The following is a 22,454-nucleotide window of genomic DNA, read 5'->3' on the forward strand; positions in this document are numbered from 1 at the left end:
CACCAACACTCCCCCTCCCAGGCTGGTGGAGCAGTTCTGATTGCTTGCAACGCTTTATTAATAGACTTGCTAACATCAAGGAAAGCTTTATGAACACTTAGGGCACAGGGAAGTGCCAGTGACTGCACCTTGTGCTGCTTCTGCTAATAATATGTAGAAATTATAAATAATGCATTTTTATTTTCGATCTGAGACAACTCCGGGCCACCAATTGGCCTTTCAAAGCAGCATCCAGCGGTCCTGACATCTCGGATGCATACGCCAGAGCAGGGACAGTGACTGTGCGCTTCTTGCTTAGTAGTTTGGCAGGAGTCAAACCCAGTGCCTTGCAGGAGGAGGGGGTGGAAAAGACATGCGTGGCCTTTGCCTGGTTTGCTGGCAACGGTGAAACCAGCAGGTGTGCACCGGAACAGCCCTGGTAGAGAGAACCGAGGGGTTTTCGTGCCTTGAGTAGAAATGGCTGCCCTTGTCCCAGAGGTGCCAACTGACCTTGTGTGCGTTGCTCTGCAGGGGGTTGTGAGACTTGTCCTCGACCACGTATTTGATTATATCTCAGGTCATCACGGCGGCTTGAGGTAGCCCCTTTTGCGCTTGCAGTGGATGAGAAATGTGGCACCTGGTTAATAACTCTGCTTTGCGGGGAGGAAGATGATTTTCCGTGACAGGATAGAAAGGTATTAAGATGGCTTGCGATCACCTGACACGAATGGGGCAGGACCGAGCTCTTTATAAGAAGCGAGACTTGGATTCCTTGGCTTGGATAGCACCTTCTCCAGGCTTTCCACACATCTTGAGCTCTGATCCTACAGTACTCGTAGCCCCCAATACATCCCTGGTTCCAGAAAATCCAGCCACAGTCAGGGAAAATTAAGGGAGAGAGGCTATATCAGCTCCCGACAGATCAATCGACTCCAGAAATAGCTCTCACCTAGTAAGGATGAGGTACAACTAATACAGGAACTCCAGCTGGTATCTATCTGAACATGTCTCTGAGGTACAATGTGTAGCCTCTTTGCCTTTATTGAAATTTAAAAGACTTATGGAGGTTCTAGCAATGACCAGGGCTAATTAGCTAGATGCAGTCACAGGTGTAAGGCAAGTACTGGGTTCCTTGATAGTCATTTATAGTTTTGGACCAAAGAAGCGGTGGCTACTCCGCACCGCTTGGACGTCCATAGGCAAACAGAAGTCCGTAGCCTGACCGAAATATCCTCCGTTTCTGTCAAGGACAGCCCAGGTGAGCACGGGCAGGTAACACATTCAGGTACCTTTGGCTGCTCTAGGCTAACACCTACCAAGTAGACTTAGCTTGCTGCTGAGCAAGGCCTTTGTGTTGCAAATAACTTTGGGTTAAGGCCTGCTGTGCAATGACTTCTCGTGGAAATCACTAGAGGGTATTTTCTCCATTCTCCCACAACAGTACAGAGTGTACTTTTTATTCCATTTTGCCACAGTAATGGCATTAACTTCTGGGAAAGCAGACAACATGAGCTCCAGGTCTGGCTTTCTTACTGACTAGCTCCTTGGAGAGAAGTCAGCTCATTTTAGCCATATCCATGAAAGCCACTGTGCCAAATAATTGAGGCCATCTGAAGCAGTTTGAATACCCTGTTCTCATGCACTACATCATCTAGCAGGGTGCGGAAGGTTAAGCCATGTGTCTGTTCGTGTATTCGAGTCACTTAGCTGTGTACGATTTGGTCCAGGCTGTGCTATTCTTTATCAGGTCTCCTAATGGGGAAAGTAGCGTTGGTATAGGTGCTTCCCAAAGGAATGCCAAAACGAACCCTCCAAAACGAGCGGTGCTGGTTCAAGCCGTACCGTTGGGGTCGTTGCGCTGTGCACGGCTGGGCCATGGGCCATGGCTACGTGTTTTTTGTACACTGATGTTCCCCCGAGGACTCAAAGCTAATGCTAGTCGTTAGTTTTGTGGTCTCGCAGTCAAAGGGACCCTTGCCAATCGAGCGGTTAAAGGCTGCTCCCACATTTGGGTGCCCTGGTCTTAGCTGGGTGACCAGAGAAGGTCCAAGTGAGAGTTGGCGTGAACGTCGTGCCCTGCCTCTTCACGGGCCAGAACTGCTAGGAACAAGTGCTGGATGAACCCAGAACGACGAAGTGTGCGGTAAGAGCTGATGGAGGGATGCAAATAGAGGGGCAAAAATACAGAGGCATATTACTGGGCAAGTTGTCTCATTTTCGGCTTCTTGTACGCACGTATTTGGAGTGAACTCATTCCTGGATTTACGCTGAGGGAAGGGGCATCGTTTCTTCATGGCTGATGAATCAGGCACCTTCCCTCACAAGCAGGCGATGGGTCTGACAGATCCACATTTAGCATGTTGGGCTGAGTTATCAGGCATTTAACTTCCCTTTTTTTGACAAAGCCTCTTGCCTTTAAAGAAAAAAAAAATCCTCTGGCAAATTATCCTTTCCAGGAAGATGGAGGCAATGACATAGACTTACATCGCCTGCTCAGATCAAATGGCAGCCTGCTCAGAGAAAATTGCTAAAAAAAAAAAAAAAAAAAAAAAAAGTATTAAATCCCTGTGTGGTTTCTGAAGTAGGCACACATTATGAGTAAAGCCTTTAATAATCACTCAAGAAGAGTTTTGGGAACCCTTTTTTTTGTATGGGCAGTTTTGATCTCAACTATACATAGTTTTGGCCCTTTGATGCTACCAATTATCTCTGTATAATACGGATTTAAAATGCTTGCCACACTGTTTTGCTGGCTGAGGGCATCCTTTTTGCACATCCAAAAGTGTGAAAGGTAACACAAAAATTCAGTAAATTGGCCCTTATCCTTTAATTCCTCTGCTTTAAAAACCCTACAAGTCTCAGCAGGCTTTATGTAGTGAAGACTTTTTTTTTTTTATGCTTTGGATTTCTGATTGTCTCACTGCTTAGTTTTTGTTTGAAGACAAACTCTTCAGGTGGTGACATAGAAATAAATTGCAGTAGAAACACTGCACATGAGAAAAAACAAAGGGATTCTGAATACAGGTGAGGAATATTTTAATATTTAATGGAATAATATTTAATATTTTATTCTGATTTCAGGTGGGTGAGTATTTTAAGACATTTGGGGAGGGTTTGTGGTTCATGATGTGTGTGTAAAAGGCCTGATATAAAGAAGAGATATGAGGGTCTTGGTATTGGAGCTTGTTGTGACTACTAACTACAAATGTTCATATTTCTAATGTAAAAAAAAAAAAAAAAAAAAAAGCCTTGTTCTCTTCAAATAGTTGTAATGAAATCGCTCTCAAAAGATAGGCAAGGCACAGGAAGCATTCACAGAACTATCAAAATAGAAAGCTTGAGAAAGTTTTCACTGAAAAAATCTGTGCTTTTTCCATTCAAAACTATTATTGGACAGTGGGAAACAAAACAAACACCTTCCCCCTAAATTGATGAGACTATGCGTATTTTGAAAAATGGGCTGTGATTTTGGTCTCACTTTTTATAATAGGATTTTCAGGAAACAAATTTAGACCTAAGTGTTGTTGATGTGAAGATGACACAGTTTCTCAGGAAAGCTGAGAATAAGGCACCGGAGACCAGCGCTGCTGGGCCAAGTCCTCTTTTCTCGATGCACTTTGCTCCTCGATAAAAGCAGTTTCTTACGTGTCTCTACAGGTTGTACTGGTTTAAATACAACAGGAAAAAATTGGCAGAGGTGTAGAGTTCGCTTCTGATTTTAGAGCAGTCTAGTTAAACCAGTGCCAGTACTTAGGGCAAATGTATTTAAACCAGTTAACTCTATAATCAGTTTAACTAGCACTGATCTGTACCGAATTACATTAAATAAGCGTAAGTGAGAGTTTAACCTGGTTTATCTATGTGTGCTTTGGCCTTTGCACCAGTTTAATTAACTGGATATGCAATGCCATGCTAGCCAAAAGAGGTTGCCCTCACAAACTTTATTCCATGGACTTTTATTGAATTCTAAACAGTTGTTCCCAGCCTGTCTATGGCTGTGTCCAAGCGCCGGTCGTCGATACCTGCTGGGGTCCAGCTGCCGCCGCTGCCTTTCCCTCTCCCAGAGAACCTGCTAAAGCCCAGCAGAGCTCAGCAGGATGAGTTTGCGTGCCGTCCTGCAGTGGTCTTCGAGAAGCAAGACCCAAATTATTTCCCACTGGGAGAATGACTCTCTGGTCCTCGGGAGGAGCCGATCACACATAGCCTGCTGCCGTAGTCTTCGGACCTCGCTCTTGGCCTTGGATTTGTCTTTCTCAAGTTCTTAGAGTCGTATTAGCTCAGGAGAACCTTGGCTTTTGCTTAAAGAAAAGGCCAACTGCCTACCTCTCAGCTTGCAAACGCACCACCGTATCCAAGGGTGACTGGGTGCTGCTGGGTGGGAGCCCGGTTTAGAGCCTGTCAGAGCCCTCTCTCCAGGCCATGGACCGAAGGTGAGGGTCCTCAGGTGTCTCTTCCCCATCCTGCAAATCCGTTCCCCGAATACCTGCACAGACGAGGGAAGATTGACCGTTTGTCCTTGCAGAGGCAGTTGTGACCCGCCGACACCCTCCGTTTGGACCTAGGAACATCTGCCTTGAGCACCAAGCTCAGTCTCTAACGTGGAAATCATGAAGGCTATTCTTTTCATGAAGAACTGGAGGGAAGGACTTAATACCCAGTCTAAGCCTTTTTTTTTTTTTTTTTTTTTCCTAAAGTCAAGTCAGAATGACATTGCTCTTGCAGCTTCTGTTTGCGCCACTGCTGCTGTTGCTAACCAGTGTCATGAGTTAGCGTCTGAAAAGAGGAAGATGTGAAAATCAAAACAAGGATATTGAACAACAGAGATTGTCCAGTTCCCCCTTGAATTCTTCCATTACCTATCCAAATATGGCAGAGATGAAAAAAGGGAGGACTAGGAATTAGTGGATGATTCATTAGAGTAACACAATTCATTCAGGAGCCCCAGCTGCAGAATTAATCACTTTTAATTCTGCTGATAAAACCACCCTGGGACTGACAGGGTTTCAGACTTTGTTCCAAACTGATGACACAGTCTTAGAAACTATACTTTAAAATATGAATTCTGCTTATTTCTCCTGGGGTATTCATGTAACAAGGGGGCCCATTTTCAGTCTGAGAATGCGAAACTTTTTCTGAGAGCAGATGCAAACCCTGCAGTGAAATTATTAGACTTGGCAACAGCATCTCGTGTGGGGCAGGCTGCGGAGAGCAAGGCAGTCCTGCCGAGACCTGGGGTAGCTGGCCTGTTGTTCTCCCTTGTAAAATGAGTTTTGGATTCCCTCTCAAAACATCTGGTTGTGTCTGGCTGTCTAGCAAAGCCCTACGTGTGACCTGACCAAGCTTGGAAGAATTATCTCGCTGTATGCGGCTGCTGGTTTTCATGTATGTCAGAGATATGCCATGTGCTGTTCTTGTGACAATCGGGCCAAATGGCAATTCTTTGAAAAACCACACCTGGTTTATGCACAGCAAAGCAGCAGTTAAATTTCCACGGGTTTCATCCCTCTCGGACATTTTCCATCTTAAACGGGAGCAGAGCCGTTACGCTTCTGAGCTGCTGTGTGTAGAGAGCTTATGCCGAGAGGAGCTTTTTTCGGTTTATTTTCCTGAGTGGGGAGAAGGAAACCCCTTGATTTGAAAGTAGAAAGGATGAAAACTGCACCTTATGGGAGACAAAGCTCAGAGGGCACTCAGGGTAGGCAGAAACTGTGATTAAATCCTGAGTAAATGTGTGAGGGTATTACCGGGAGGTGGAGGGAGCCGAGGTCTGAAATGGGGGGAATGCATCTGGGGAGGGAAGGAGAATGGGTGACAGATTGGGGGTCTGCAAAGAAACGGTGCGGCTGGATAAAAAGAAACTGGGATAAGAATTGAGGCAGAATGACAAAGTGTGGGCAGAGAAGGGCTCTCTGTTACATCTGACCTGGGAGAGTGAAACAATTTTGATGAGATATTGGGGATGGGAGATTTTAACTGGCGATGTATGCAGCTGGTGGAGCAAAGAAATAAGACAGCGATGTTCCTGTGAGACTCTACATAATCTGTATATGGGTACTGGAAGCTCTTACTTAAATGCCACCTTTCTGTATTCAGTGCTGAAAGCTTTTAAACAGGTCTTCTGCCTTGTAGGGAGACAAAGAGCGATAACAACTTCTTGTCTTTTAGTCTGCAGGGGTAAATTGCATGCTCTTCCTGAATTTCACAGTGTCTGACACAGAGTATGAATGCAAAGGTCTGGGAACTTTCTTCAAAATTAAGTCACATGTCTGTTTATTTTTTTGAATAGCAGTGTTGACTGCTTCCTTTCCTCTTCAAATGAATGCACAAATAGTTGGTGTGTGGGAATTCTTCCAAACTGGGAACTCTGCTGAGTTGGGTGTCTATTTTTTGCCTACTTAGAGATATCGATCTATGTTGCTGCTCCCTGCTGTGAACTAGGGATCCCCGGACTGTTGTTTGAGTAACATTACCGATGGGAGAACCATTTTAAATGGTGCTTGTATGTCAGAAGAAGAAAAATACAAATTATGAGATTTTTAAGTGAAGGTACCACAAAGGAGGGACTTGCAAAGAGTATTTGGGGGGTGGGGGGGGTGGTGGTGTTGGAAATAGCAGCTCTGCTCAACGTGCTTGCTGCATGTTAAATTGTGCACCCCACAGTATCTTGAAAATCATTGCTGAAATCACAGGAAATGTTGGTTCAGAATGAGGAAGAGCTGTGTCTCCTGATAAACCCTTCTCCTTGGGAGCTGCATGGCCAAAGTGTTTCAGTCTCCTGAACCTCTGTGCTTCTTTCTCAGACTTGATGAGAAGTCGGTCTGAAAAGGAGAATTTGTCTAATAAGCTGAACGCGTATTTTGACAGCTTTAGCAATATCAGGCCCATCGGTTAAAAAATAACTGAACAATGCTGACCAGAGAGAAGATGTCTGCACGGCACTGGGGAGCTAAGCAGAGCTGGCGAGCCCAGACACAATCGCTCATGGCTTTTGGAGGGGCGTATGTTAGTTTGGGTAAAGAACAAGGCAGAAGTGTCATATAAGCACTGAGACTGCCTATATTGCTAGATGTTAATGTCTAACTCTAGGAAGGAGTTAACAAGGCATGAAAATTTCATTCCATTTGAAAAAAGGGAGAACAATAAAAAACCAAATGTGAGCAAATGGCACATTATCTTCAAGGGAACAAACTAACATGTAGTTGTCAATATAGATGCAGTTGGTTGCTTGTTTTTTTCTGGCTATGGTTTGCATTAAATCATTCTTGGAAGCAAGGCCAGTTTCAGGCAACAGGAAAGCAAGCTGTGCATTCCCAGTGATCCCTAAATCTGATTATGGGACTATAGCCCTGATGAAACCTGACTTTACCTCCTGGAGAGTGTTTGAGACTTGCTCATAGGTCATCGCCATCGGTGGAGTGACAATGCTACAGAAATCCTACCTGGTAAGAGTCTCAGCAGGGTTTTAGGCCCATAATGCAAACACTAGATTAAAGTTCTGCCACTGATTTGATGTTTGACAAATAACCTTTCTTGTGCTTTGTTTTACACTTTGCTAAATGGGATAATCATTCTTGCTCCACTCCCTAAAGCAGTTTGACATCCATGACTGGAAAACACTCAACAGAGCGACACAGAAATCTAGCTGTATAGAATAACTGTACAGAAATCTAAACCCTGTGTCAACACAATAGTCACTTCATCTTTAATTTTACCTAATGTGTATTTTAGGTTTAATTTCATTTTCTTTATGTCAGTCTAACTGCAATATTGGCATAGCAGGATTTATCTTTAAGCATCATGTTTGTTTTGGGCCGTGCTCACGTATTAGCATCCTGCTTAGGCACAGTGGAAATATTGTTCCTTCACCCTGAAAGACAAACTCTAAAAAAATATGAACACAAATGACATCTATCATGAATAGAAGAAAGCTTTGCATGACTCAGCAAAGCAGCGTGAAGGTCCCAGTTAGCCCAGGTGCAATGAGAAATTGCCCCCATCCAAACACCAAATACAAACTTTGCATTGTGCAGAGGGGGGATGAAAGACAGAAATAAAAGCTTCATGGTCTGATGAAAAGAAAACCAGGTTCCTCTCTCCCTGCGAGCTGTACACGCCAGCCCTGCTGAAGCTGCGGTATCTCAAGTGAAGCAGCGTTCCCTAGGACATATATTTGCATACTAGATCTTGGCTCTTTAGAACGAGTGCTATAATTAAAACCGAGCTGAAAGCTCATAAGCCGTCCATTTCGAACAGCAGAAGAGCCTATCTCATTTTTACACCTGGAAAAATAGAAGGAAAGTCAGTACAAAGAGACGAGTCCTGCTACTTACTCCCTTGCATCAAATCATGTTGCATTTGTTCACTCGTGAAAACACAGTTCATCAGAAACACCCCCTAACTCGCAGCAGCTCAGGCTGTAAATGTAGCTTAGCAGTGGGTTTTTTTCTAAGTTGTTTTTAATTGTTTGTTTGTTGGTTGCTTTTTTTTTGTGCCCAAAGAACTGTTAGCAAGCCTACTCCTCTGTCGAGCTATCCCAGCCATCTGCCAATGTGGGCTCAAAAGAACATTCTTCAGGGCCTTATCCAATTTGTTGTATCTGATTCATTAAAGTAATTACTCTCGCTCTTAAGTCATTGCTTGGAGTTTGGCAGCCGCATAATAATCTGAGATCTAAATTTCTAAGCCTGGCTAAAATTCTTGGGTTTCTTTCGTGAAATCTCGCATTGCCTGAAATGAGCTGGGGTCCCGGCTATCCAGGCACGAGCAGTCCCCGGTGCGGCACCGAGCAGCTTCGGCAGCTGTGACCGAGGAAAAGGACGTGTGGAAAAACCTCTTCGCCGGCTCACCCGGTCTGCTGGAGTTAGTGGTGCTGCACTGATAAAGCAGGAGTGATTTTAGCTGCGAGCGATATGATGGCACCAGAATTATTTGGCATCAGTTGTCAACAGCATCCTCAAATGTCCAGGGCCTTGGAGTTGTGCTGTGACTTCATTTAGTGAGGTCAAAGCTCTGGGGAAATGCCACGACTGAAATATCCTACGGCATTTCTGAACTGGAAGGTCCCTGTCACCCTAATGTCACAGCAGGTAAGGAGACAGGACGGAGCCGAGGACGGTTTCTCGCCCTCTGGATTGTAAAGGGGAACGTCCTGACGGTCAGTCCTGACACACAGCCCCTCGTTGAGCATGGAACGCGGCCCCGCTCCCAAAACCCACCTCCCCGCAGCACCGCGGCCTCCCACCGAGACCCCAATCTGGAGAAAACAAGGCCACGCAGGACCACGTAACGAGTCCAGAATGGGACCCGCCGCCCCCAGGGCCTTTGAACCCGAGGAGGGACCAACCCCTCGCAGGGGCTGAGCAGGCACGGGACGTCCCCCATCCCCGACATCACCCCAATTCCCCCGTGCCCACCCGTGCTGTCTCCGGGACCTGGCGCGGGTCGGACGGAGCGCGGCAGAGACTGAACTCCGCGTTCGAAGATGTTCTGCTCTTTGATTCCTAATCCCGCAGGAGCCAATCTGGAAGACGAGGCGGCATTACAAATTTTCTGCTGCAGATCATTGAAACCCAGCCGGCTCCCAAATGTTTAATTTCATTGCACCTTTCTTCGCAACGTTTGTGAGCTTTCGCCCGTTTCTAAAGGCACGTGAAGTCTGGAGGAAGCCTCTCCGAGCTGCGAATTCTCGGGCCGAGAACTTATTCTGTAAAGTGCAAACAGTCCTGGGAGGCGAATGCCCGTCGCTTTCGCACCCGGCAAAATAAATTTGACAAGACCCTTGGCCAGACGTTTTCGTGGGTTGTGACGAAAACCCCTTTCGCGTTTCTCTCCCTCCTTTTTTTTTTGTTTTTGGTTTGTTTTTTTTTTTCCGCTGCCGCAGCCGCCGTGGTGATTCCCCCCCCCCCCCGCCCCCCGGGCCGCAGCTCTCCGCTACCGGCCGGAACGATATTCGCCCCCCCCCCCCCCCCCGCTAGCAGGAGGGCAGGCGTGACGTCACGCGCGGCCCGTCGTCAGAGCCGCGTGACGTCATCCCTCGGGGAGGCGGGGCGGGGTGTGTGTGTATGTGGAGGGGGGGGGGGGGGCGGCAGGTGGCGGGCACGGCTCGGTTGGGATCGCCGCCCCCGCCTGACAGCGGCGGGCCCGGCCCTGCCCGGCGCGGAGCGGAGCGGAGCGGCGGGAGTTGTAGTTGCGCGGCGGGCGGAGGCGGCCGGGCCGGCCCCGGGGCGGACTACAAGTCCCAAGGCGGGGCGGGCGGCGGCGCTGTCCGTGTCCGTGGTCTGTCTGTCTGTCTGTCTGTCTGTGTGTGTGTGTGTGGGAGCGGGCGGCGCGGCGCGGCTCGGCGGTAACCTCCCGTCTCTCCCCTCACGCAGTCGGCGGCGACGATGCAGGCGGAGTCGGGGATCGTGCCGGACTTCGAGGTGGGCGAGGAGTTCCACGAGGAGCCCAAGACCTACTACGAGCTGAAGAGCCAGCCCCTCAAGAGCAGGTGGGACAAGGCGCCGGCCGCAGGACGCGGTGCCCCCCCCCGTTCAAATCCCCCCTCCTCACCCACTGCGGGGCCGACGCGGCGGGTCCCCACGCTGAGTCAGGCCGTTTCGAAACGCTAAAATACCCCCCCAAACCCTTCCACTCCCCCCCCCCCCCCCCCCCCCCCCACACCCCGCGCTGAGGGGAGGCATCCTGCGCAACGGGGCGGCCATTTAGCGCTTCCTGCCATAATAGCGGCGTTGTTGGGCGGGAGGGCGGGCCGGGCCGGCGTTATGTAAAGGGCATTGTTGGCCGTGCGGGGCCTCGCTGTCACGCCGGGGGAGCCCCCGCCGCCCGCGGGCTCCTCTCTCTTTCTCTCTGTGTGTGTATAAGGCAGCGGGGGCACCTCTCCCCCCGCCCCCGGTGAGCTCCGCCGCTGCTCACGCCCGTCCCGTTCTCCCCCCCCCCCCCCCCCCCCCTCCCCCTTTCCACCGGGCAGGTGCGGCCGGGTGGGGTCAGCGCCAAGCTGCAGAGTTGTTGCGGCGGTGTAAGGTTGTTCTGAGGTTTTGGGTTTTGTTTGTTTGTCTATTTTTTTTTTCCGACTTTGGGAGCCGGTTTGTTACTTGCAGTTGCTTGGGGACTGGAAACTTTTGCCTAGGTACGTCACTTTCTTCCTAAAGTATTCCCCCCCCCCCCCCCCCTCCCGCCCCTGAAATAGATGCTTTATTCTTATCTGGAGTGGCTGCGTTGCATAGATATGGCCCTCGAAGGGAAATCAGGCGGTGCGTGTTTCTCTCGCTCGCGGGATGTTAGGTACGCGCTTTCCGTCCTGCGGCTGGAAAAAGAAAGCAAACGCTCTCCCGCGCCTTGAGCATCCACCTTGTCAGCAACGGCATGTTTCTCCCTCCTCTGCTTTTTCATTCAAAGTACTCTTTGGGCGGTAACAAGCCCTCCATTTCGTCACAACACTCTCCTTAGCAGTACTCAGTTGAATATAAGGTCGTTGCCGCAAATGTATCTTGTTTGTAATCAGTTCTGTTGTTAGCCTGTCTTTATAGTCATGGGTTTTAGTTTTGAACAATGCTCTTCGTACATCTGTGCATGCATTTGAAAAATCAATGAGAAGGTAAATATTTTTTAAAAAAACTGTGCTAGAATGAGCTTAGCTTGTACTGCCTGTCAGGCAGACTTCAAAGTAAACAAATAAATTTTCGATCATGCTCTGAATATTTAAGAAACATTGAAGATCTTGTAGCAAAAGGTGTTCAAAAATTCTGTCACTGTTTCGAGGACTGGCAAATAGGGGGCCGCCTCCTGCAGCCTGTCTTCACGGCAGCCCTATCTTGCATTGAACCTTTGGGAGTGCCGAGAAGTGGTGTGTGTAGTGGTGGTGATGTGCAGCCGTTCACAGCCTGACAGGCCAGCCAACCTAACCAAAGCTGCCAGAACTCCTCTGCCCGCCAAGGTTGTGCAGGGAAGTTGCCGTTAATCAGGTAATTAGCTGGGAGACAGTGCTAATGGGCGGAGAGAGGACAGCACAGAGAAGAGGGGTTCACCGGTCATGTTGGGTTCCAGCTGTGATGGAGGCAGCTGGGAGACCCGCAGGGCTTCGGGTTCAGTGCCTGCATCAGCAGGGGAGTGCAGCAGCCGCGGGGTAGATCGTGACAACTGCACCGTTGTCAAATAGCCCCGTTTGCACCAGCCGAGGGTTCTAACTGGTGTGCAGGAGTTGTCCCTTTATGGTCGTCCGCTTTGTAGTCAGCAGTTTGTCTGTGCCTTCAGAGGGTGTGGGCACAGAGTATAGATAGTAGATCTGCACTGGAGCTTAGATAGCAGGTCTGTGTTTGACCTTGCACAGATGTTCCAACTGCTTTTCATTCCTGTGACTTGATGCTTTGGGACCCGAACGCATCCCTGTGTTGTTCACTTCTCTCAGGGGGAAGTGAATAAAGATGCTCTGTAATGAAGCACTGGAGTATTTGGCCATCTTTTAAATGTTGTCACTAGACTGAATTGCCCCAGTATATTCTTACCCGATACTCCTGCAGAGCCAGCACTGCCCACCCTTTGGGTTTAAAAGTGGGCCCCCGTGTCAGTCATCCTGACATCCTGGTGGTGCCTGAGGCCAACAGCTGTTCCTATGTTTCCAGGAGGGCTTGTTGGGTAGGAAAAGTGACCAACTTGCCCTAGTCTGCCTCGTGTCCCTCCACACGTACCCACGTGTACAAGAAGAGGGAGCCCTGAGGGTGGAATAACAACCCCTGGTTTTTCTGGCAGGTAGCAAACTGACATGTTTAATGTGGAGCCTGCCCGGCTCACGTACAACTCTTACCTCCAGGTAGAGTCTCAGTTGTCTTCCTGGTCTTGTGGGAGATGAAGAAGCAAAGGAGCTGGGGGCCCCTGCCAGGTCCATATAAACCTGTCCCTGGAGCCAGACTGATAAAACTTGATGATAACAGGAGGCAGAAATGGCTCACAAACCTGTTTGCTTCATGATGTGCAGATGGTAATCTAAGAGGACTTCTGTGGTCCTTCAGCTTTACTCAGGCCTGAAACCAGTCTGACTGATGATTATCAAGGGTATCCAACATCACCCTGCTGCTTTCTCTTGTGGATGTAAATCAGGAGTAATTGCACAGCAGCCAGTGGAATAGCACCAGGTCAGCGTGGTGTAGCAATGGGACTGCGGCCATGGGAATTGCTTTCTTACTGTCTTCTCCGCGGCCTTGCTCTGGAAGGGTGCCTGGGGAGCAGGCAAACCAGAGGCAATAGCTGATGTTAGGAGATGAGTCTAACTAGCAGTCTACTCTTCCCTGGTGAGAACTGCTGATTTCCTAGCAACATTCAGGGTTTTCCCTGATCTTTTTTAACCATTAAGAGGTGAGACATATCCTTGGCTTGCTCGTAGCAGCCGAAATTGTGAGTACATAGAAAAAGCCATCCAGCTTAGAAATATGTAGGAATGCCAGTGCTCCGAACCAAGAAGAAACTTTTTTTGTTGCCCAGTTTAACTCAGCCTTGCCGATATTGTTGTCCTTCACTCTCCTATTCGCTTCTCAGATTGCTTGTTTTCCAATACATGACATCCAGTTAAAGATTTCTCCTCTTCAGTGTACCCTTGCAGTTACTCCATCCGTATTTCATAATTCAAGTCTGCAATCCAGAGCCGCAAGGGGTCCTATAATAAAAGCTTTTTGCAGTAAATACTGTACTAACTTAGGCCAAGCCACAATTGAATGCTAGAGGCCGAGGAAAAATGTAAGCCCGGCGAAAAATCACAAGGGATGGAGAGAATACATGGGGCTGAGATGCATCAGTTCCAACCATATTTCCTAAACCCCTTGGACTCATGAGAAGTTAGCTTCTCGTGCTAAGTGCTAGCTACATTTAAGGGTTCTCTGGAATTTACTGTGGTTGAATGTCTTTGAAAACTGAGAAGATGTTTCAGTCGCTTTGGTTTCTCCAGTCACTTTTCACTGTGGGAGGAAACTGGATTGTATGACTAGCCACTAAGACAATGAGATTTATTTTTTTTCCTCACATTCATACTTTATTCCTCTCCTGCCATATTCCCAAAGGATAACAGTTTATAAGTACATACACTTAAATATGTATGTGTTTGTGTAATGAACAAGTAAATAAGATTTCTTTTCCAGTACAAGCAGTGAACAATGAAATTGATGGAGTTTTATTTTCAGGTGATCAGTTGAAGAAAATAATCGGTTATTACCAAAAGCAAATACAGCTTCTGATGTATCCACACGCAGTCATCGGGGCACTGTAGGCTTAAGTTACATCTATCATACTGCTAATGTAGATTCTTTAGATCATTTGACTTATTAAAGCAATGTTTTGGCTGTATCTGGAAGTAAAGACTTTACAGTCTGCCTTTGCACAGGGTGGTCTGAACCAACCCGGATGTGCCAAATGCAGCCAAAAAAAACCCCACACCAAAACAAAAAAACCCCATTCAGTTGCTTTTCTCTGTTTTTTGGTTCTCTGTAATGTGTGTCCATTTGGATGGTACGCACAACCTAGCAAATGCCAGCAAATTATTGTCAGTTATTGTAACTTACTGCCTTGCTCTTAATAAAACCATGTACCTGCAGGTAAATTGCTGCTATTTGTGCTATTTTCTATTGCCCCTTCCCAGCTTATTTAGTTTCAGACTGGTTAAAAAGCACCAGAATGATGCAGTTACTGAAGTATTTTTAGTGGAAAACATTATTAGGAAATGCTTTTAAGTTTTTAAGTTGCATGATTGGTTTTTGGGAAGCTTATTCTTGCTTTATGAGCAATAGCATTGACATGTAGAGTTTGTCCTTATTAAAGCAGTGATGTTTTTATAAAATTCTTATAATTCCTGGTGTCCAAATGCCTTTTTTTTTTTTTTTTTTTTTTTTGTTTTAATGTAAACCTTCAATACTTTACTTATATCAGCTAGTACCTCATTTCTACCCAGTCAGGATCTTCTGTAAAGCACTCCAGGGTTTTTTGTTTGTTCTTGTTTTGGTTTGGGCTTTCCCCCCCCCCCCCCCCCCTTCTGGTGCTGTGCTAAACATTGAAGTCTTGATTTAGTTAAAACTTCCATTTTAATAGGCGGTGTTTGTTGAAGAAATATTAATTACACCAGAGACACACATTTTTGAAATGTGTACTTACTCTGGAGCCAAAGAGGACTTTTCTAAACTGCCTTAGTCTGCAGATGATCAAATTTAATTTTGTAAATGAACTTTGCAGCGTGATTAAATTTGAACTTGATTACATTAGGCTTCTCAACATTGAGTTTGTGCCTTATTGGAGGTAGTCTTTTCATATTACTGCTATTTATGGATCTTATTCAAGTGTTTTGTATTCTGGTTGGGTTCTGCAATGCAGTTTGTTCAAGCTACTGCTTATATCTGTTCCAGTTGTGCAAGAAGTGGAAAATATCCTTTATTTAGAACAGGTCACATGTGCTTGCATCCAGGAACCGCGTCTCAGTGTGTTAAAAAAAAAAAAAAAAAAAAAAGTATCTTGGAGGAACAGATTTAAAAAGTTCCTGAAATATTTTTCCGTCTGTTACAGAGGAACATTACATATTTTAAACTAAAAGGTAATAATAGCTGACTTTAAAGTGATACGTAGGCTAGCACTGACTGAAGTCAATGGTAGAAGTCTTAACCAACGTCAGTGGGAGTAGAGCTAAGCCAAAAGTACGTCTCTTTGAAATCTCTCCGGTAACATTTTTGTGAGTGAGTCAATAATCCCATGTTTATTCTGCACCTCAAATTCGCTTCATTGGGAAGGAAACCCTTGCCACAACTTTTTGTGCTTTCTTATTTTTGAAAACAGTCTTAAAAGGAAAGGCTGCAATTACAGTGTCTGTTGTATAAACATATGGAGACAATAAGCAGTATTTCTTTATATTTCTTTATACTGGGAGCTGGTGCTGCTCCCTGTCTGTAGCAGAGCATTTTCAGTGGCGAGAGATCCTTGCTGACCTTTTCTCTTCGGCGAAACTCTCTCTCTGTTATTTGCAGTAGGCCTTTGCTATTTAGCAAGGAAACAGAAATAGCCCATGAAATTCAGTTCAGCATTTGCTTTGATAGGAACTATTGAACGACACCTTTTTGCTTCCCTAGGCTGCTTTCCTCGGGAGGATCTTGTTTAGCTGCCAAACTGATCAGAGAGTGCACAGATATTTTGAGGCTGAGCTGACTGCACTGACTGTGCACCTTTTAGGATACACATGTATTTTCTTTTTATTTATCGGACGGCTGGCTGTATTAGTTGTGTAAGTACGTATGCACTCTGCATGAAATACATCCATACCTTTCTGGCGAGGAGGAGGCTTCCCTAGCTGGCTACTATTGATTTACAGAATCCAGGTGATAATTTGAATCAATATATTCGTCTGCCTTTTGAATGGCTGAAAATAAACTGATGCAGCCCTGCTGATGGACAGCTGGGGTGCCCTGGTACTTCTCATGTCCCTGCGTGTAGTGGAGGTAATTTCACAGGCCTCTGGATCAAAATTTTTGGGGCTGCTGTGAACCTGCCAGTTGTCATTAACAAGTCACTGCGGAGCTTATTCTGCACTGTGTATGTTTTTCTTTGGCACTTACAGTGATGTATCAGAGGTCCTTTCCAGCACGGTGGTAGGCAGCATGACTAACTCCTGCTGTACGGTTTGGTCAGGAAATAGAAGAAAACTGGGGAATGAGAGCAGAAGAGACTTGCAGATGTGTTATTTTATAAACAAATTCAGCCTCTCGCCGTGTTCTATGATTAAAAGTTCAATGGGAAGAAATCTGTACAGCTGCTTAGAAACAAGGGTACAGGAGAAACCTGTTCTGACACTTACTATGCTTTCCTCCTATTTCTAGGTTTGCTTTCTAAAGCAACACACTTTAAGACTTTGAAAATGAGATGGAAGGAGTAATTTTCTGTTTACTGCTAAAAATTCAAGTTATGTGTTGGCTGTTAACTGTCTTCCGAGAATGATCTGCTGTTTCAGTGTTGGGAACAAAATGAGAGTCCAACTTCCATTAAGCTGGTCAGGCTCTTGGCCATTATTGTCTGTCTCGTTCTATTTTTGATGCAAAAAGTTTTTGAAATATATTGGTTGTAGTGTTTTTGTTTGGTAAATGGTAAAATTCACTGTCTTTTAATATCTTTTTTTGCTGGAACAAAGACAACATGATTAAGCAGCATGGCATGGCAGATTTTGCTGGGCGGTTAACTATTGCATCACTGTACTAGAACTGTGATTATTTTATTTATTTATTAATAATCCCAGCAGCTAAACAGTAACAGCACAACTATTGGCTTGCATGTAGTTCTAAGCTTCATTTCATGCTGGGGAAAAACAGAACAGGAAAAGGAATATTGTTGCATATTCATAATATAACAATGCTGCGGCTTTATCTGCAACAGCTGTAGAAAACCTGATGCTGCTTTGCGTATCAAGATTGAAATATTTAGGTTCACTGGAACCAAAGACTGTAATACAGTCTGAAGCAGATCAGCCTGTCCTCCAGCCCATTTCCAATATAGAAGTTACATGCAGTTTTCAGTGTTAGATATGCCAAGGGTCTGCTTGCTGTGGATGGGCACTAGCAATTTTGGGGTGCCTTTTGGAAGGGCTCTATCCCAGTATCTTTGGCCAGAATTTCAGCTTGTGACTTGCATAGGCCCTAGTCATTGATGTCCTTGGGCTTTACCTGAGAAAAAGTGTTTCCAAAGAGGACATAGGAATGTCCAAGTGAAAGACAATGGTGTGGGTATCGCAGGTACAAGCACAAAGATTGTGAAAATTAGTAAGGAAGGCTTGCAAGATAACTGCTAACTAATACTTTAACCACTAATAGTGCCTTTGGATCGAGCTCATTTTTTCTGGTAACATCTCTGCTGCAAGGGCTGCTGTAATGTTTGTGTTAGCAGCTTTCTGCGAAGCATGCAAGCCAGGGGTCTGGTGGTTTTTATAGCCTTTTTTTTTTTCTTTGGTGGTAAGTGATTATGTAGAAACCCTCTGTAGGCTCCCCTCCGCCCTGACCTGCTGCTCACAGCTGCTGCATGGACTGGACTGGCAGGTTGAAGGGCAAAAATGTGTTGCTGGGATATATAATTACTTCTTCCAGCATAAGCCAACAGAGCTGCTTGCTGTGATGATTGTTACGTATACTGCTATGTAAAACAGAATGCAAGTTTAATGTGGGGTTTCGGCTAGTATTTTAATGTTGTAATTAACAGCCTCTAACAGTAAACAAGTTTTTTTTTTTTAAAATCGGTTCCCATGAAGATTATTCCTTTACAGTGTAGGCAGACATACACTTGCAGATGTGGAGTTCATGAATTCTGTATTACTTGGAGAAATGAGCATCAAGAACAAGCAAACACCTTTTTTCCAGACCCTTTTTCTCTTACTCTAGAATACCACAGGCTTACTCTAGAACACCACAGGTACGGTGTCAGGCGGCTGGAGATCAATCCTGCAGTTGGTATTTCATAGGGACGTTTTGGCTAAGGGAAACAGTTGCATTTGAGATGATGCGGCAGTTGCTGTCTCTTGGAAGAACTGGATTCATGCTTCTTACATGCTCCCCCCAAAATGGTGATCTAGTTTCACAGGTATGTTTCACCTCTGTTTGTGCTGTTCTTTTGACACAAAATGGGCATAAACCCACCTGAACCTGCTGCTCAGGCTGGTGTGGTTGGGTGGAGCGTGCTGGGGGGTCTGGTCTTCTCACACCACCTCGTGAGACTGCTTGTGAAGAGCCCACTGAAGTTGCAGGGAGTAGGAAGGTATCTGCTCAAACCTACAAGGGCAAGCTTTGTTTGTGTGCAAGTATTATGTGCCTGGTTTGTCCTACTGTTACATTAAAGAATTTTTGTGATGAATTCTGAGAGAAGGGGACTTTACATGATGAAAATTAGTGTTTTGGGTACCTGGAAAGATGTTGATCATCTCTGAGATATTTAGGTGCTGGAAGCTTGCCAAGTTTAATGGGTTTAAAGCGTCACGCCGATAACAGATACTGTATTGTCAAAGCTTGCCTGTAACCCTAGGATGCTGAGGCATCGTTTCTTGTCTTTCCAGTGTGTGACAACACAATCTGCTATATGAGTGGTAGAAACCTAGTAGGGCTGGGGCTTTGGGATCTGGAGACTGGAGAAAAGTAACAAGAAGTGGGAACAACTGGAATGTCCCAAATGAAGGATGCTTCAGAGAATGGAGACAGGAACGACGAATGATCGTTACTAATCTTACTGCCAGCCATCCTGTTGTAACATGTAAACACATATAGAAAATAGGAATTACTGTGATCATTTCTGGAGGAGGAGCAGCTGGCTAGAAAACTTCGGATGGAGCTAAATCAGCTGGAAACTGTTTCAGGGTGAGAAGATGGGAGCAGACTTTGAAAGCTGTCAGATGGCAAGAGATGGGGAATATGGGCAAGGGGGGGAGGGGTTTGTGGTCCTGGAGCTTCAGATTGGGAAGGTGGAATAGTACTGTAGAGATGGAAAAGGATCATTGAGATGCGTGAGTGGGAGAGCCTGGCTGAGCATGTTTTGTGCACATTTACTACTTCCTTTCAGGATTATTTGGGTTTTATCTAAATAAAGGAGAGAGTTTGTGTAAAACATGACTTGCTTTGGAGAAGCTTTTTCTGGATGTGTCCTTGCGTGGTAATACACAGCTGTAAAGCCAAACTAGGAATAGAGAGGTACAAACCCTTTTTATAATGTTTGTGGACTTCAGCCTGAATAAATAACAGTTGCAACCTGAGAGAATGAAATCAGAATGATATTGAGATGTGTACACATGCAGGAGGGAATGATCTTGCAGAAAAAGAAGGAAAAAACTCTTAGGGGCTGTTTACTGGAAGCTGGAAGGAGTTAAGGGGGGGTGTGGGTGCGGTGGGTCCTCTAGGATGCCATTAACTACTGCGTGTGGGTTTCTGCTCAGTCTAGCAAGCTTTACTTTATTTGTACGACATATTAACAATTCTGCTCAAGCTCAGCCAAGCTAAAGGCACATCCCAGATGTCAGTCTACCTAGTGAAGACATAGACGTGGTTCAGAAGAGTTGCTGGGATCATTTATTTATTTATTGCTGTTGTAACATGAAGGTTGCTATCTGATAAATAATTATCCACCCTTGGAGAAGGCACATTGTAAATCTGTTAAGCTGCTCCTTTGTTTGTTGGGCTTGTGCATAATGAGTTTGGAATTTAAGATTAGTAGTATGCTCTGCAACTGCTCATTTCGTGACCTCATCCTCCTGCTCGGCTCGCCTGTCCGTCCACCTGTCACATCCTGTTGGGCACCTAGGGCTATATTCATAAGGGGAACTTCAGCTTGGTGTTGCATCATCTCATTTTTGTGTGTTCTGCTGCCTGGTGGAATTAAAAAAAACCTGTGAGGTAGGTGTCTAGGTTCCTTACAGAATGCATGGGGGAAAGGTGGCTTCGAAGAAGGCTTGTGAAAGCCAGCATGTGGAGTGGGGGATTGCCTGAGTCAGCCAGCGAAGGGCGTAAGAGGCTGGTGTCGGCATTGAATGCTGTCTCTTGAAGATTTGGTTGTCTGGTCTAGGTGAGCTGTTGCTAAATCTTTCTCGGAGTGACGTGCCAAAGACAGGTCTGCTTTTACAGAGATGAGGAATAGCAGGTAGTGCGACATCCCCCTGTCCCAGCTGTATCCACTTGGGACACAGAAGTTTTGAGTTCCGGTCCTGTGTGTGACTCAAAACATGGGATTGAACATGTCCACCACCCTTTGGAGTGCCCAAACCAATAAACCGTGGGCTTTTTCAGGTGTCACTTCTGCAGAAGCTAGTCCGTTTTGCCTTGTATAGTATTCAATGAACTGGTTGGGACAGGAGTGGCTTGGTGTAACACAAGGGAGCGAGCATTTGCCTGGGATGGTTCTCACCCTGCTCCAGAAAATAGTTATTTGTACAAAGTGGAACAGCTCTACCATGAGGCAAGGAAGATGTGCTCAGGAATTAGATCGTTTTCAGGTCGATCTGTTACTAGAAAATGGTTGTCCAAATCTCTGTAGTTGAGGTCACAGCATGAAACATGGGGACCTGCTTGAAATACGAGTGTTATTTGGGGCACAGATAGTTGGATTAAGGGAAAATGTCTTTAGGGTTATGGGAACCAGAGACTCCTGAACTGTTGAAGGAAGGTCAAATAAGTCGAAGGGTGCTGTGGACTCTCTGATGGTACTGGTGGCCGAAGGGCCCTCTGAGTGGTATATGTTGGTGAGGAAGATGTCAGGCAAAGGTGGATATTAAGAGTGAAGACAAGCATACGTTATTTCTTAAGACCGCTTACTTTTTTAGGAATGTGAAATCATTTGTGGAACAGCAAGAGAAGATTGAATCTGTGTGGAAGTGAGTTACAAAGGAGTAAAGTGAGTAAGGCAGGAGATGAAATCCAATTATGTCTCTATCACAAACTTGTTTTTTATTTAGCTTGTTGCACAATTTACAGTTTCAATCTAATTGCAAAACTATTCTGCAAGTGACAACTTGGTTCCCAGCTAATACAGCTTTTGGTATTTACTGTACAAAGCTGTGCTGTAGGAGCTGTTAGCCCTGAAGATGCTGTGGGCCAGCAAGGACTTTCTGTTTTTTCAAGTGTGTCAAGTAATGTAGAAAAGCGTGAAACGGATCTGCCTGTTACAAGGATCTCGAAGGTGCTGGAGTTGCCCCTGCAAAGAAGGCAGGGCTGGCTGGAAGGGGTCTGGTGGTGGTGGTGCTGCTGCATGTTTGCAGAGCTGGGAAGGGTCTTTCTTGCAGCCTTTTTGGTATTTCCCAAAGGCATTGGCCACCCTACTTTTTACAGCAGCCTCCTGCTTTCTGGGAGGGATCCCTCTGAGTAGGCAGTAATTACTCTTTCCAAAGGAGTCCTCATTTGTGGATGAGACTGTTAATTATCCCTCACTGAGCCTTTCTAATGAAGGTGCTTTGTAAGAGTTGTGCTGGGGTGCCATGATCTCCATAGCACAAAATTTCCGTCCTCTGGGTCTGCAGTGATCTCTCGCACTGATCTGGGGTGTGTGTGTGTTCTTGGGTCTCAGGTGGGATCTTCAGGGACCTGCTCTTTGAAACTGTTGACCATTTGGCCTTTTGCCTTGCAGCACCACTTGAGACTATAAATAGACCTGCAGAGGAACAGGTCCAATGATCTCATGTTCCTAAATGCCGTTCTGCTGTGCCGAGTGTCACACTGCATACCAGCTCAGTGAAAGGAGGCTCGTGAGAAAAGGTGGCTCTTGCATTGAGCTGCAACCTGAAGCACCTCTGGTGGTGGGTGCAGTCTCAGCTGGTAATCCCACCACTTTCATGCCCAGAGCTTCTCCTGCGCAGCCTGGGCAGTGCAGCTCTTCCAGGTAGGCACAGAGACGGAGGCACACGGAAGATGATAGGTCCCGCTCTCCCAAAGAATTGTGAGAGAATCGGTGCGCTATCATTATGGTGCAATGTTCAGCAGATCGTGGTGATGCTCTTGTCTGTG

The 22,454-nt window shown here is 46.0% G+C and overlaps 1 protein-coding gene across 4 annotated transcripts in view; it reads left to right on the forward strand.

Moving 5' to 3' along the window:
* The first annotated feature begins 10,059 nt into the window (after positions 1-10,059).
* The window catches only part of MITF (melanocyte inducing transcription factor), a 112,873-nt gene continuing 100,478 nt past the window's right edge, over positions 10,060-22,454 (forward strand). For 3 of the 4 annotated variants that reach the window (XM_049826507.1, XM_049826508.1, XM_049826509.1), the window contains exon 1: positions 10,060-10,465. In XM_049826507.1, the coding sequence (XP_049682464.1) occupies positions 10,362-10,465 (104 nt within the window). In that variant the 5' untranslated portion in view covers positions 10,060-10,361. The remainder of the gene's footprint in view (positions 10,466-22,454) is intronic. The other variant, XM_049826505.1, reaches the window with a different exon arrangement.

Source organism: Accipiter gentilis, chromosome 23 (assembly GCF_929443795.1).
Source record: "Accipiter gentilis chromosome 23, bAccGen1.1, whole genome shotgun sequence".
In the NCBI taxonomy this organism is placed as follows: Eukaryota; Metazoa; Chordata; class Aves; order Accipitriformes; family Accipitridae; genus Astur; species Astur gentilis.